Source organism: Dipodomys ordii, unplaced genomic scaffold (assembly GCF_000151885.1).
Source record: "Dipodomys ordii isolate 6190 unplaced genomic scaffold, Dord_2.0 Scaffold26, whole genome shotgun sequence".
Classification (NCBI taxonomy): Eukaryota; Metazoa; Chordata; class Mammalia; order Rodentia; family Heteromyidae; genus Dipodomys; species Dipodomys ordii.
The window spans coordinates 15,193,825-15,209,705 of record NW_012267242.1 but is presented as its reverse complement, the minus strand read 5'-3'; the positions used below and the strand labels follow the sequence as shown (position 1 = coordinate 15,209,705).

Here is a 15,881-nt window from a genome sequence, read left to right as displayed (position 1 = left end):
GTGGTGAGATAGAGGGCATAGGCCATGGTCAAGTGACTCGAAGACGCAGTGCAGCTTGTAAGTTGAGGCAGCGGATGCTCTGGGCACCGGGGCAAAGCTGGGGACCAGGGCGGTGGCCAAGGATGCTCTTTGACACATTATGTCCTCCTTGACGGCAGAGGGCGCTGCCTCCAGTCGCCAAAGAGGAAGAGGTGGAGTAAAGCGAGTCGGCGTGGGGCGCTGACGCATGCGTACAGCCCACCGCGCCCGGTTCGGCTCCCCTCTTCTCTTGGCCCGAGGCGCGGATTGGACCCATAGCCGGGGAATGATGGGTAACGAGACCTGCGGGATCCCCGGGCCCGGCAAGCGGGCGTCGGAGATGGGCGGGCCAGCATGCCCCGAACTCTCCCGGCAAAGCTGACGTGTCCTCGGTTCCTGGGAGCGGGCGTTTCCACCGGACAGGAGGGATCGGGGTGTCCGAGGCTGGGCAATGCTTGGGGAGGGGGGTGTCGCAACGGGATGCGAAGAGTTGAGGGGAGCGGTTATGGTTCCCCGAGTGCTTAGAAGTGGCCGGGTTACGGGGCTCCGGGACCAGCCTCATGGTCCTGCAGCTCCAGTGGGAAGGCGGAGCTGACTGGGTCCCGTCTCTCATGCATCCAGTGGTGGGTACTGGCACCTCCCTGGCGCTGTCCTCCCTGCTATCCTTGCTGCTCTTCGCTGGGATGCAGATGTACAGCCGCCAGCTGGCCTCCACCGAGTGGCTCACCATCCAGGGGGGCCTGCTGGGTTCCGGCCTCTTCGTCTTCTCTCTCACTGTATCCTTCCTGCTGAGGTGAACGAGGGAGGGATGTTTTTGGTTTAGGGAGGGTGGAAGGCCAGGTAGGCTGCTGCCAATTCCCTGTCCCACCCAGCGCTGCCCCTATTGTGTGCCCTTTTCCTTAACTCCCTCAACTTTAGGCCTTCAATAATCTGGAGAATCTGGTCTTTGGCAAAGGATTCCAAGCAAAGATCTTCCCTGAGAGTAAGTTAAAACATGGACACCGAATATCCAGATGCTTAGGTGGTAAATGTCATTAAGGAGAAATGTTAGAAAAGGATGATGCTTTGGAGTTCAATGTCTTTTTTGTTGTTGGTGGTGGTCCTGGGGCTTGAACTCAGGGCCTAGGTTCTGTCCCCGAGCTTCTCTGTGCTCAAGGCTAGCAGTCTACCACTTGAACCATAGCACTACTTCCAGCTTTTTCTGCTTATGTGGTTGGTACTGAGGAATCGAACCTAGAGCTCCATGCATGTTAGGCAAGCACTCTACCACTAAGCCACATCCCCAGCCCTGGAGTCAGTAGCTTGTATAGCTCCAGATATTGGAACTGGAAGACAAAGGCTTTGAAAGCCAGAAGCTGGTAGCACAGCATTTGGGGAAGCTTTCAAGGGGATTCGTGCTTGATACTCATTCTTTGTTCCCACTAGGAACACCAGTGATTTCTATTTATTTGAGGGAATTGTGAATAACTTAAATATTTAAGCCACATTTTTATGCTATCAGGACTCCTGACCAAATTAGAATAACTGTTAGATTGTTTTCTGTTTGGAATAACCCTTGTTTAATTGCTCTTGTAATTGGGAATTGATGATGTAATTATTTATGGAAAATTAAGTTCATAAAGCAAATTAGGCATCATGGCCAGCTCACCTAAGGAATGCCATATGCTCCAAAATTTACAGCAGATGCAATCTCAAGCAAAACCTTTAGTAAAACAAAGATAGATGTACTTCATTGCTTTGCCCTTCTCCAGGTCTTGCTCTTCAACTGTTCCTGTTACAGGCTTCCAAAGTGCCTTTCATCCAACAGTCCCAGGACTTCTCTCTGTTAGGTTTTGTTTCCATGTATACTGTGTTAATTTGTTCCAGAAAGAAACCTTTGTCAGAGCTCTGTATTAGGAGCTTATGCCTATAATTCTGGCTACTCATGAGGCTGAGATCTGAGGATCGTGGTTCAAAGCCAGCCTGGGCAGGAAAATCCGTGAGACTCTTAGCTCCAGTTAACCACCAGAAAACTGAAAGTGGTGCTGTAGTAGAGTGCTAGCCTTGTGATAAAGAGCTGAGGGGCAGCGCCCAGGCCCAGAGTTCGAGCCCCATGACTGACAAGCAAAACAAACCTTCAGCTTCCACCTATGGTCACCCAGCTTAATGAAATGATTCTGTTTGGCTGACTTGTGTTATTTCCTTAAATGGAAACAAGCTTTTGCCTTTTTTTTTTTTTTTTTTGGTTGGTCATGGGACTTGAACTCTGGGCCTGGGTGCTCTCCCTCAGCTCTTCAGTTCAAGGCAAGCACTCTGCTACTTGAGCCACAGTGCCACTTCCAAGCCTTTGCTCTTAAGGCTCTGCTAAGTAACTTCTCTTTTCTTTTGAGACAGGGTCTCACTGTGTAGCCCAAGCTGGTCACCTCTTGAATTTATGGGCTCAGATTCCTGGGTAACTGACAACTACATGCACACACCATCTTTTCCTTTCTATGAAAGAAAGATCAGGAAGTTAAGTGAGAGCTGAGGCAGAGCTGGTAAAAAGTATTCATCACGTGAGCTGGGAATGTAGCTCAGTGGTAGAGTGCTTGCCTTGCATGCATAAAGCCCTGAGTTTGATTACTTAATACCACTAACAGAAAAGGCCAGAAGTAAGTGGTGTTGTGGCTCAAGTGGTAGAGTGCTAGTCTTGAGCAAAAGAGGCTCAGGGACAGTGTGCAGGCCCCAAATGCAAGCCCCACGACTGGCAAAAAATAAATAAGTAAAATAAAAAATACATACATGCATACATACACACACAATATATATATATATATATATATATATATATATGCATCACCTACCTCCAGGCCCCTAGCACTGTGACAACAACATGAAATCCTTCTGCTGTTGTCATGGCACACTCTTCCAACCAGGTTTCCTAAGATTCAGAAGGCTCCATATTTCTCCAATGAATGCCCAGTATTTCCATTCTAACTACCATCTGACTTTTTGTTGGTTGTGGGGCCTGAATTCTGGGCTGGGCCTCAGCTCTTCACCTCAAGGCTAGTTTGCTCTACCACTTGAGCAACAGGCTTTTTCTGCTTATGTAGTGCTGAGGAATTGGACCCAGGGCCTCATGCATGTCACATTCCCAGCCCCTGACTTTTTTTTGCCAGTCATGGGCTTGAACTTTGGGCCTGGGCCCTGTCCCTGAGCTTCTTTTGCCCAAGGCTAACATTCTACCATTTGAGCCACAAAGCTACTTCTGGCTTTTGTTGAGTAGTTTATTGGAAACCTCATGGCCAGGCTGGCTTTGAACCGTGATCCTCAAATCGCAGCCTACTGAATAGCTAGAATTATAGGCATGAGCCACCAGCACCTGGTTGAACTCAGGACTTAGGTGCTGTCCCTAAGCTCTTTTGTTCAAGGCTAAAACGCCACCACTTGAACAACAGCTCCACTTGTGACTTTTTGTGGTTAATTGGAGATAAGAGTCTCTCAGATTTTTTCGTGTTGAGGCTGGCTTCAAACCATGATCCTCAGATCTCAGCAGCCTAAGTAGGTAGGCGTGAGCCACCAGTGCCCAGTCCATTTGACCTTCTTTGTCCCTTTCCTTCCTAGTTCTCCTCTGCCTCCTGTTGGCGCTTTTTGCATCCGGCCTCATTCACCGAGTCTGTGTCACCACCTGGTATGTGCCTGACAGCTGGGTAAGGGGTACAGTGCTCTATATTTTGGCACCAGATCCTACTGTGATGGTGCCAGACCTTCTCACTACCATTACCACCACATACCTCTCCCTCTGTTCTTCCATTTTTAAACCTGAACCTGGATTGTTTTTTCCTTGATGTTAATGTTTGCCCTTGTAGCAGTACAGCATGCCCACTGATGCCATGATCTTTCTGTCTTCACCTTGTAGCTTCATCTTCTCCATGGTTGGTCTCTACTACATCAACAAGATCTCCTCTACTCTGTACCAGGCAACAGCTCCAGTCCTTGCCCCAGCCAAGGTGACAGGCAAGGGCAAGAAGAGAAACTAACACTGAGTGTCCAATAAAGTTGCTTTTCTTTGTAGCTTTGTAAGCTGTGATATGTTGCTGGCCTCTCCTGTCAGTGTCTGTATGGATCTGCAGAATGCTCAACAGGCAAGTACTGTTTTCAGAATGTGGGGATAGTGAGACTTTTCTCCTGTCAGGGTTCATTTTTGCCAATAATTATTGAGCACTGCCAGTGCCAGGCAATTTGTGGTATATACTTGTGTGAAAAATCATCATGGAAGATAAGTACATGAATGATCTGCAGTCTTGACCTTTGGGAAGAGGGGTTAAGGCTGCCATGCAGGAAGACTTGCCTATCAGAACTGGAATCTATTTTGAAACCAAAGATTAAGAGAAGGGAAGGCTTTTACCCCTATGCTATACTGTGGGACTCCATGTGGGACTATTACTTCAGCTTTCTACATTGAGCAAATGAACTTTCTGTTGCAGTTCCCTACCAGCATTGCTTTTCTAGACCTATCCATTCTCCTCCAGCATGAACCATGTGCCTGTGTTTAGAAAGATTCCTTGGGCTCTATGCCTCTTTGTACTAGTGCCTTTAATTTTTCCTTTCTGTTTTACAGGGAGGATCTTAGGATCTTCCTAGGTTTTAGTAAGGTATATAAAGCTGGCCAGCCTCTGAGCCAGCTTTGATGGAAAAGAGGAAAGTAACTGTCTAGGTCCTACCCTGCCAAGAGCAGCAACTTTGCCCAGTGAGTCTCTTCTTTGGGGGGTTACCTCTGTATCGCCAGTCCTGCTGGATTAAAGTACACACCCATTTTGGTCAGCTTTATCTTCTCAATGCCTGATGATGGCAGTAGGTTGGTGGGTTGGTTGAATAAATGGATCTGCTGATCTAACCTATAACAAAACCCTGTATTCTGGTAGTGCCTATATTACAGAAGAAGACCCAGTGAAGAGATCAAAGCTTTTGTGGGCCAGGGCTGGGAAGTTGGCTCAGTGGTAGAGCACTTGCCTTGCATGCCTGAGGCCCTGGGTTCGATTCCTCAGCACCACATAAGCAAAAAGAAAAAAGCCGGAGTGGCGCTGTGGCTCAAGTGGTAGGGCACTAACCTTGAGCTGAAGAGCTGAGGGACAGCGCTCAGGCCCCATGACTGGACCAAAAACAAAACAAAGCTTTTGTGGGCCAAGCGCTGATAGCTCAGACCTATAATCCTAGCTACTCAGGAAACTAAGATATGAGGATCAAAGTTCAAATCCCACCCCAGTCAGACAAATCTAGGGGCTCTTATTATCAGTTAACTAGTAAAAACCTGGGAGTGAAGCTGTGGCTCAAGTGGTAGGGTGCCACCCTTGATTTAAAAAGCTAAGAGAGGGGCTGGGAAGGTGGCTCAGTGGTAGAGTGCTTGCCTTGCATGCCTGAGGCCCTGGGTTCGATTCCCCCGCACCACATAAGCAAAAAGAAAAAAGCCGGAAGTGGCGCTGTGGCTCATGTGGTATAGTGCTAGCCTTGAGCTGAAGAGCTGAGGGACAGTGCCCAGGCCCAGAGTTCAGGCCCCATGACCAAAAAAAACAAAAAGCTAAGGGAACTCTAAGCCCTGAGTTCAAGCCCCAATGCCACCTAAAAATTAGGAAAAATTAGTACAGAGAATCCATTAAAAGATGTTGTAGGGGCGGGAAGTGTGGTTGAAGTGCTCAAGTGATAGGGCACCTGCCTAGTGAACAGGAGGCTAAGGATTTAATCCCAAATACTATTAAAAAAAGAAGGGTTGGGCCAGGTGCCGGTGGCTCATGCATGTAATCCTAGCTACTCAGGAGGCTGAGATCTGAGGATTGCAGTTCAAAGCCAGCCCAGGCAGGATGTTCATGAGATTCTTTTTTTTTTTTTTCACTTGTGAATTTTATTGTTCATGAGACTCTTAACTCCAATTAACCCCCAGAAAACCAGAAGTGGCTCTGTGGCTCAAGTGATAGAGCACCCGCCTTGAGCTGAAGAGCTAAGGGACAGCACCCAAGCCCAGAGTTCAAGCTCTGTGACCGACAAAAAAGGGGATGGCTTGGCTGGGAATGTGGCTTAGTGGTAGAGGTGCTTGCCTAACATGCTTCAAGCATGCTCTGGGTTCAGTTCCTCAGTACCACATAAACAGAAAAAGCCAGGAGTAGTGCTGTGGCTCAAATGGTAGAAGCTCAGAGATAGTGTCCAGACCCTGAGTTCAAGCCTCAGGACTGGCAAAAAAAAAAAAAAAAGAGTTCTGGTCAGGAGGCCTCCTTACCCTATCTTTCTCCCATTTGTGGGCAGAACTTCTTTGCTCTGAGGGAATGCTAGGCAGTTTCCCTACAATTCCCATAGAGGGTGCTATGAACTCGGGCCTTTCCTAGAGAGAACACCTTTGCAAGTTGCCCCTGAAGGGCTGGAGGAATTGATGCTGCTGCGTCTGTGGAAGCCATCCTTCTTGAAGGACCTGAGACTGGCCCAGTTAGGAATGCTGAAACCTCCTCCTCTGCTCGGGAGTGGAGCTAGGTCAATGGAGAACACAGCCTCCTAGAGAGGGTGGCAGTTTCTAGCCTCCAATTTACCCAGCGAAGTTCTCTTAAGAGGGCCTGTGATATGTGGGGCCCTCTGAGGGAGGAGAGAGATTGTTCTAAAATGGGCCCTGGGCCAACAAGGTAGTGGTTGGTTCTAGGTCTTACTGTTAAACCTTGACTTTGTCCTAACTTTGACTTTGAAGTGAGAACAGTGGGCAGAGGCCAGATCCCAGTCCAGGTAGGTACCAACAATCCTGGGATGGGGCCTCCTGAAGGTTCTAGCCCCCTCAGTAGTGGATGCTGTTTGGGTCGTGCCAACATCACTTCTGTGGCAGGAGAGGATCCAAATAGCAGGTACCAAGGCAGTGCCCAATGATCAGGGCACCTACTGCCATCCGGGGCAGCATGTGGCCCAGAAGTAATGACCCCTTAGTTAGGGAATGGGTACATTTACAAGGCAGATTGGCGCCAACCACAGTTCTCCACCCAGCCTATCTCTGTGGTGCCTAGTTGCAGGCTCTGTACACCTGACCTGCCAATTAGCCCTGGCCAGGGGTATTACAGCCACCTAATCACCATCATTAAGTAAAAGGGGGGGAGGAGTGGTGAGGACATCATGGCTTCTAGAGACCTGAAGTTGAAAAGGGCAAAGACTAACCTCTTGGCCCTGGGCTCCTGAGGCCACAGGAGGAACCACCCTGGAGGCAGTAGACCTGAGGGAGAGATGGGCAGCCTGTCCCTGGAGGACAGAGGGAAGCCAGATGTTTCCTCCTGTTCCCTCACACGTGGCTGAGACACTTGGGACACCCGCAGCCAGCTCCGGAAACAGGAGTAAATACAAGGGGAGGGGCTGTGCACGAGCAGGAGCAGGAGGGCTTTGTGACTCCTGACCTAGGAATGAAAAGGGCAGAAAGTGTTGCCACCTGCAGAAAGGCCAGTGGGAAGCTGAGACCCATAGCAAGCAGGATCCCTATCTCAGGTGGGGGTGCACTCCTCAAGATTGGCATTGGCATGAGGAGTGCCTGGCATTTAGAGCATGCCAGCTGGTCAGGGTGGGGACTGGGGGTGCCCAGGGCAGGCAGGGAGGGGGAGTCTGCGCCAGGCCTTGGCTCCAGCCCTTTCCGGCCCTTATTGTCCTTGGTGAGAACAGGACGCTGTCCTGTTCCCACTGCCTGGCCCCCCCAGTTCTGCTCCCCAGGGGCTCGGGAAGGATGTTGGGAAATAAGAGAGAGCCAGAGGCCCATAGAGACAGAGATGCTGAGAGACTCAGAGACAGATACAAAGGGAGAAAGGTTTCATCAAAAATGCATTGAAGTTCATTGTGAAGCAAACTGGCCCAAGGCGCTGTGGGAACTCTGAAAGAATGGGTAGCCTGAGGCCCTGCCCTCTGGGGGACCTCCGGGCTGGCTAGTCTAGTGTTTGGCCTTCCCTGACTTAGGATCCCTAACTGGACTGCCTCCTAAGCAAACAATGGTAGGAACCTAGCACAGACACAGTGGGGGCACTTAATTGCTTCCTTCAGGTGTATTTCTTTGTCTCTCTCCCTTGCAAATTGGAAGATTGGAAGGAGGGAGTGGACCCTTATAGGGGCTAAGGGCCAGCTGGTCACGCAGAAGATGTAATGGTAAGTGCTATTTGGCTGAGTTCCTACAGAGGCAGAGAGAGAAGCCCCTAGTTGGCCAGAGTCAGGCCCCCCAACTCCCACCTATGGCAAGTGTGATAGGCCAGCCATTGCCAAAAGCAGAGTTTAGATCTTTCCCTTGGGCCCCAAGGGGCATCTATGTCCATAGACCTCTGCAGCAGTGCCCCCAGGCATGATGGGAATCTTGCGCCCACAGATCTGTTCCCTGGGAGACACCTAAAAATGGAGAAAACCAGACATATTTGCACTTGACAATTTAACACAAAGTTAATACAATTGTCCACAGATCATTATAGGATTTATATAAATTTTCCATCCTAAGAACTGCAGATATTATTTCACCATTTAAGTCTATGGGGGAATTAAAAAATGCATGAAGAAAAAAAATGTTTGTGGGGGGAAAGCAATCAAGCTGATTGCTGGTGGCTCATGCCTGTAATACTAGCTACTCAGGAGGCTGAGAACCATGGTTCCAAGCCAACCTTTGAGTGAAATAGCTAAAGGACAGTGCCCAGCCCCTGAGTTTATGCCCCAGTACTAGCAGGGGAAAAACAAAGGTCAGGCTGGGATGTAGCTCAGTGGCAACACACTTGCCTAGCTAGTGCAATCCTAGGTTCTATCCACCAAACCAAAAAAGAAAAGAAGAAAAAAAGAAAAGAAAAACAAAAAAGGCTATTGTATGCTGGGCACTAGTGGCTCCTGCCTGTAATCCTAGCTACTCAGGAGGCTGAGATCTGAGGATTGTGATTCCAAGCCAGCATAGGCAGAAAAGCCCCCAAGAGACTCTTATGTCCAATTAACCACTCAAAAACCAAAAAAAGGGGAGGTGTGGCTCAAAGTGGTAGAGTTCTAACCTTTTTTTTTTTTTTTGGGTCCGGTCATGGGGCCTGAACTCTGGGCCTGGGCACTGTCCCTCAGCTCTTCAGCTCAAGGCTAGCGCTCTACCACTTGAGCCTCAGTGCCACTTCCGGCTTTTTTCTTTTTGCTTATATGGTGCTGAGGAATCGAACCCAGGGCCTCTGGCATGCAAGGCATGCGCTCTACCACTGAGCCACCTTCCCAGCCCCACCTTTTTTTTTTGCGGGGGGGAGGGGGTCAGGTCGTGGGCCTGAACTCTGGGCCTGGTGCTGTCCCTCAGCTCTTCAGCTCAAGACTAGCGCTCTACTACTTGAGCCACAGTGCCACTTCCAGCTTTTTTCTTTTTGCTTATGTGGTGCTGAGGAATCGAACCCAAGGCCTCAGGCATGCAAGGCAAGTGCTCTACCACTGAGCCACCTTCCCAGCCCCAGAGCTCTAGCCTTGAACAAAAGAGCTCAAGGTCAGTGCCTATACCCTGAGTTCAAGCCCCACAAGTGAAAAAAAAAAGCCTATGGTAAAAATAAATAAATAATTTAGATGGGCAAGTTAATGAGTGTACTAGATTAAGTGCACTATTCTATTTTCTATTGGTACTGGGATACTGGGGTTGAATTCCAGGCTTCAGGCTTTACCTCAGCTTTGATCCTTCACAGCTGATTCTCTACAACTAGAGCCACAGCTCCACTTCCAGGTTTTTTGTTAGATAATAGATAAGAGTCTCTGCATATATTTGTTGAGGCTGGCTTAGAACCATATTCTTCAGATCACAGCCTCTTGGGGTGGCTAGGATTATAGACATGAGCCATTAGTGTCTGGCTTCTATTTTTGTATATATTTGAAAATTCCATCATTAAGGTCAAATCAATTTCATGGTAAGCCCCTTTTCTCTCTTCTAGAGTTACAGTGTGACTAAAACCAAATTCCAAGATAACACCAGAAGTCTAAATTTGAGGCTCTGTGTGACAATAAAACCCGAGCCAAATGGCCCTCTTGGCCTGTAATGAGTCCTTCTCTGAGACTCCTCTCACCCCAAGTAAGCTGGAAGAGTAGAGCAGGGGAAGTCTCCCCATCCGCTTGAGCGGAAGCTGCTCTGCTACGACGGGAAAGCGAGGTTGCCATCTATATGGCCCACATCCAGAAAGTGAGAAAACAACAAAAACACTCAACAACCTCTGCCACCTTTTTCTCTATGTCAAAGTTGCTCTGAGGGCTGACCTGCAGCTATTTCAAGAGATTTCTGAGAAGGGATTTATGTGTGACTCTGTGTGTGAGGGTATGAGGAATGACACCTCAGAAGACCCCCTCCTTTCTAATCTTAGCCTCTGTCCTCTGCAACCTCTGTGCCCCAGGCCCAGTTATGACAGAGTTTAGATTTCAAGGCAGCACATGGGATGATAGGAAAGAATTGCTCCTTAAAATCGGACAGCCCCAAGCCGGGCGCTGGTGGCTCACGCCTGTAATCCTAGCTACTCAGGAGGCTGAGATCTGAGGATTGCGGTTCAAAGCCAGCCCGGGCAGGAGAGACTGTGAGACTCCTATCTCCAATAAACCACCAGAAAAGCAGAAGTGGCGCTGTAGCTCAAGTGGTAGAGCACTCGCCTTGAGCTGAAGAGCTGAGGGACAGTGCCCAGGCCCAGAGTTCAAGCCCCACGACCTACAAAAAAAAAAAAAAAATCGGACAGCCCTGGGCTGGGAAGGTGGCTCAGTGGTAGAGCACTTGCCTTGCATGCCTGAGGCCCTGGGTTCGATTCCTCAGCACCACACAAGCAAAAAGAAAAAGTGGCGCTGTGGCTCAAGTGGTAGAGCGCTAGTCTTGAGCTGAAGAGCTGAGGGACAGTGTCCAAGCCCAGAGTTCAGGCCCCATGACCGGACCAAAAATAAAAAATAAATCAGACAGCCCTGAGTTCTAGTTTTGGCTCTGATGCTTAGCATGTGACTGACTGAGACAAGTTGGATGACCTCCCCACACCTTAAACTTCTTGATTGTAAAATGAAGCTAAGAATACCTCCATTAGGTTAAAGATGAGGATTTCAGTTACATAATGGAGGAGAGCCTAGTATGATACTTGCCTAAAAGGCATTTGATAAATGGGATAAATGATCCAATTTTCTATGCGATGGTAGATTTTGTGTGTGTGTGTGTGTGTGTGTGTGTGTGTATGTATGCTTGTTCTTGTATTTGAACTCAGAGTCTGGGCATTGCCCCTGAGCTTTTTAAACTCATAGCTAGCTAGTGCTTTACCGCTTGAGCCACAGCTCCATTCTTGGCTTTTGTGTGTGTGATTAGTTGGAGATTATAACCTCACATTTCTGTGTAGGCTGGCTTTGACCCTTGGTCCTCAGATCTTTGCCTCCAGTGTAGCTAGGATTATAGACTTGAGCCACTGGTGTCCTGCTTCCTCATCTTCCTCCTCTTCCTCTTCTCTCCAATATGGTGCTGGAGAATCAAATCTAGAGCTAATTTGTGTGTGTGTGTGTGTGTGTGTGTGTGTGTGTGCCCATCCTGGGGCTTAGAATCTGGGTCTAGGCACTGTTCCTGAGCTTTTTTGCTTAAGTACTCTACTACCTGAGCCACAGCTCCACTTCCAGCTTTTTTTTTTGGGGGGGGCGCTGGTTAATTGGAGATAAGAGTTCCCTACTTTTGCCCCAGCTGACTTCGAATCTTGACCCTCAGATTTTAACCTCCTAAGTAGCTAGGTGCCCCCAGCTTATAGAGTTAATATTTATTTTACTTTAAATTTTGTCAGTTGTGGGCTTGAACTTTGGGTGGGCCTGGTTGCTGTCCCTGAGCTGTTCAGCTTAAGGTAAGCACTCTACCACTTGTGCCACAGTGCCACTTCTGGTTTTCTGGTGGTTAATTGGAGATAGAGTCTCATGGACTTTCCTGCCTGGGCTGCCTTTGAACCGCAATCCACAGATCTCAGCCTCCTGTGTCTCTAGGATTACAAGGGTGAGCCACTGGCACTGGCGTTAATTTTTGTTGTTGTTGTTGTTTTTGTTTTTTTTGGGGGTCCGGTCTTGGGCCTGAGCTCTGGGCCTGGGTGCTGTCCCTCAGCTCTTCAGCTCAAGGCTAGCGCTCTACCACTTGAGCCACAGCGCCACTTCCAGGTTTTTCTGCTTATGTGGTGCTGAGGAATCAAATCCAGGACCTCATGCATGCAAGGCAAGCACTCTACCACTGAGCTACCTTCCCATCCTCAAAAGGAGAGATATCTTGCAGACTATTCAGGCTGGCTTCAAACTGCAATCTTCTAGGTCTCTCAGCCTCCTGAATACTTAGTGTTACAAGTGTAAGCAAGATTTTTTTTTTTTTGGTCCAGTCGTGGGTCCTGTACTCTGAGCCTGGACACTGTCCCTCAGCTCTTCAGCTCAAGGCCAGTGCTCTACCAATTGAGCACACAGTGCCACTTCCGGCTTTTTTCTTTTTGCTTATGTGGTGCTGAGGAATGGAACCCAGGGCCTCAGGCATGCAAGGCAAGTGCTCTACCACTGAGCCACCTTCCCAGCCCGGTAAGCAAGATTTTTAAAAAGATAAATAAATAGCTGGGTGCTAGTGGCTCATGCCTGTAATCCTAGCTACCCAAGAGGCTGAGATCTGAGGTTCAAAGCCATCCTGGGCAGGAAAGACTGTGAGACCCCCTATTTCCAATAAGCCACCAGAAAGCCAGAAGTGGTGTTGTAGCTCAAGTAGTAGAGCGCTGGCCTTGAGCTGAAGAGCTGAGGGACAGCGCTCAGGCCCAGAGTTCAAGCCCCACAACCAACAAAATAAATAAATAATCAAACAAACAAACAAATAAATGAATAAATAGTGCAGATGGCCCATGCCTGTATTTCTAACCTATTCAAGAGGATGAGAGCTGAGGATCATGGTTCAGAGCTAGCCTGGGCAGCAAAGTCCAATTAATCACTAAAAAAGCTGAAATTCTATCACTTGAGCTGTGGTAGAATGCTAGCCTTGAGCTAAAAGAAGCTCAAGGTTAATGCCCAGGCTATGAGTTCAAGCCCCAGGTCTGGCATACACACACAAATGAATAATAAACAAATTTTAGAGACAGGGCTAGCTAGGATTACAGGTATAAACCACCTTTAAAAAAATTATCCAGGGGCTGGGAAGGTGGCTCAGTGGTAGAGCGCTTGCGTTGCATGCCTGAGGCCCTGGATTCGATTCCTCAGCACCACATAAGCAAAAAGAAAAAAAGCCGGAAGTGGCGCTGTGGCTCAGGTGGTAGAGCGCTACCTTGAGCTGAAGAGCTGAGGGATAGTGCCCAGGCCCAGAGTTCAGGCCCCACGACTGGACCAAAAAAAAAAAAAAAAAAAAATTATCCATTCAGGGGCTGGGAATGTGGCTTACTGGCAGCGTGCTTGCCTAGCATGCTTGAAGCCCTGGGTTTAATTCTTCAGTACTATATAAATAGAAAAGGCCAGAAGCAGTGCTGTGGCTCAAATGGTAGAGTGGAAGCCTTGAGCAAAAAGAAGCTCAAAGACAGTGTTCAGGCCCCGAGTTCAAGCCCCATGACAGGCCAAAAAAAAAAAATCAATCAGTATTTATTTATTTTAGAGACAAGGGCTCACTGTGGTTGCCCAGTCTATCTGTTTGGAACTCTTGGATTCATGGAACAATCCTGCTTCAGCTTTCTGAGTAGCCAGGACTGACTATACAAGTTCACCTCACTGTGCCCAGATAATAAATGTTATTGAAAGAGTTCCATTAGCAGCACAGCGGTTACATATATTCAGCTCTTTGTTGAAACTAAGAATCGAATCTGTGTCATCTGTAAGCTGCTGAATTCCTAAAATGAGCCAGTCAAACGCTTCTCCGGCTGCCCAGGTCTGAGTTCGGACCTCTTGTCCCTCGGGCTGTTGTCTTTCCCCATCTCTGTGTGCTGTAGGTTATCTTTTCTGGAAACCCTGACTCACCCCACTGCCTCCAATCAGTAGCTCATCTCCGCTCTACCATTTCCCTTGAAGCCTGTCTGTAATTTTCTAAGTATGAGTTTTTGCTAATTATATGTATGTCTCACTGATGCCCTTAGGACACTGTAGGTACCTTGAGGGCAGGCATGGACTCTTTACAACTTGACTACCTGGAAAACTCGCCAAGGACCAAATAATCACCTGTGGGCACCTAAAAGTCCTCCCACCTGGCATGGTAGCACGCTTACATGAGAGTCATAGGGTGAGACCCCTGACCCGAAGGACCAACCTCTCACCCTTAACTCAAATACTTGTCTTTTTTGTTAGGTATGCTAAAAGAAAATGTGGACATAATTTTCCAGCCTTCTCCTGAGTTCAGCTCAAGGATCATGTTCTCTAAGCAGCCTTCCTGAGTCTTGATCCTGTCTTGGGGTAGGGAGAGATGATGATTGGTTCCCACCTTTCTCCTCTGTGCTCACAAGTGTCTTCTATGGATGGCCACAAATCATGTTGGATTGCAGGCAGTTCTGTTTCTTTGCCCACTATCGACATATCTCCAGACCAAGCTATAAATGTCAGATGAGGGAGGGAAGGATTAGTCAGCATTTGATGGCCTTTAGAGAAACTGGGAGACACGGGTCCAGCTTTCCTAGCTCTAAGAAATATAACTATTCTTGAGGGTTCAGTCTGCCTATATAGGGTCTTTGACCTTGGAAAGCTTTGGGCAGTGTCTACCAGATTTTATTTATTTATTTTAATTTATTTTAATTAATTTATTTTTGTTGTTGGTCGTGGGGCTTGAACTTTGGGCCTGGGCACTGTCCCTGAGCTTTTCAGCTCAAGGTGAGTGCTCTACCATTTGAGCTAGAGCACCATTTCCAGTTTTCTGGTAGTTAAATCAGAGATAGGAGTCTCACAGACTTATCTGCACAGGCTGGCTGTGAACCATGATCCTCATATCTCAGCCTCCTGAGTAGCTAGGATTACAGGCGTGAGCCACTGGCACCCAGCTCTAGCAGATTGTTATGGTCCAACTGTTTGATCTTTTTGAAGTTTATCCACCTTCTGCTGCAAGGCAGGATAAAGTATGCATGATTATAGCCTAGTCTGAGAAGCAATGCAATTTGGGGGCTAAAAACTGGGCTTTTCGCAGCCAGGCACAGTAGTACATATTTGTAATCCCAGCTACTGGGGGACACAGAGGCAGGTGAATTCAGCTAAGGAAGCAAAAATTCTTTCTCAAACAACCAAAAAAAAAAAAAAAAGGTTTGGGCGTGTGTCACAAGTGTGAGAATACCTGCCTAACAGGGAAGAGGCACTGATTTCAAACCCAGTAACTGGCCCTCTCCCCCCCCAAAAAAAAAGAAAAAAAGAGGGCTGGAGGCAAGGTTCAAGTAGTTTGAGTACTAGCCAAGCAAGATCAAGGTACTGACTTGAATTCCTAGCACCCATAAACAAACAAACAAAGAAACATAGACCTTTTAGAGCCCAGTTGCCCTGTTAACTTAGCTATATAACCTTGAACAAATAACCTTTCTGGACTTCACTTTTCTCAGCTGTATAATAGCAACAGTAACTGGTCTTCTCAAGAATTAAGCAAGACATTGTTCTTTGGACAATGTGTAGCATTTGGGAAGCATGCAGTGGGTGTGTTTATGGACTCCAGTTGTTATGAAGAGCTGTCATTAGGTTTATGTCAGGGCTGACCTCACACATTAGCCCTTCCACTGCCTTCCTGTCCCCTTGCTATCATCATTCAATGCTTCACAAACCAACTGATATAAGTTCCTTCTGCAGATGACTAAGTACATGTGTGTTGACATTTTCTGCTTTGGTTAGTTTTAGTTTCAGAGGGAGGCAAATTCCAAATCTGAGTGAGAGTCCCTTCTTTTCCTTCTTTCCTTCCTTCCTTCCTTCCTTCCTTCCTTCCTTCCTTCCTTCCTTCCTTCCTTCTTTCCTTCCTTCCT

The 15,881-nt window shown here is 47.8% G+C and overlaps 1 protein-coding gene across 1 annotated transcript; it reads left to right on the top strand.

Annotated features, from left to right (window-relative positions):
• Positions 1-200: 200 nt before the first annotated feature.
• Positions 201-4,050, top strand: Krtcap2 (keratinocyte associated protein 2). Its single transcript, XM_013015067.1, has 5 exons — positions 201-311; positions 640-794; positions 937-1,000; positions 3,601-3,667; positions 3,896-4,050. Exons 1-5 carry the CDS (start codon positions 227-229, stop codon positions 4,014-4,016), a joined length of 492 nt encoding a protein of 163 aa, XP_012870521.1. The 5' UTR covers positions 201-226; the 3' UTR covers positions 4,017-4,050.
• Positions 4,051-15,881: the final 11,831 nt, after the last annotated feature.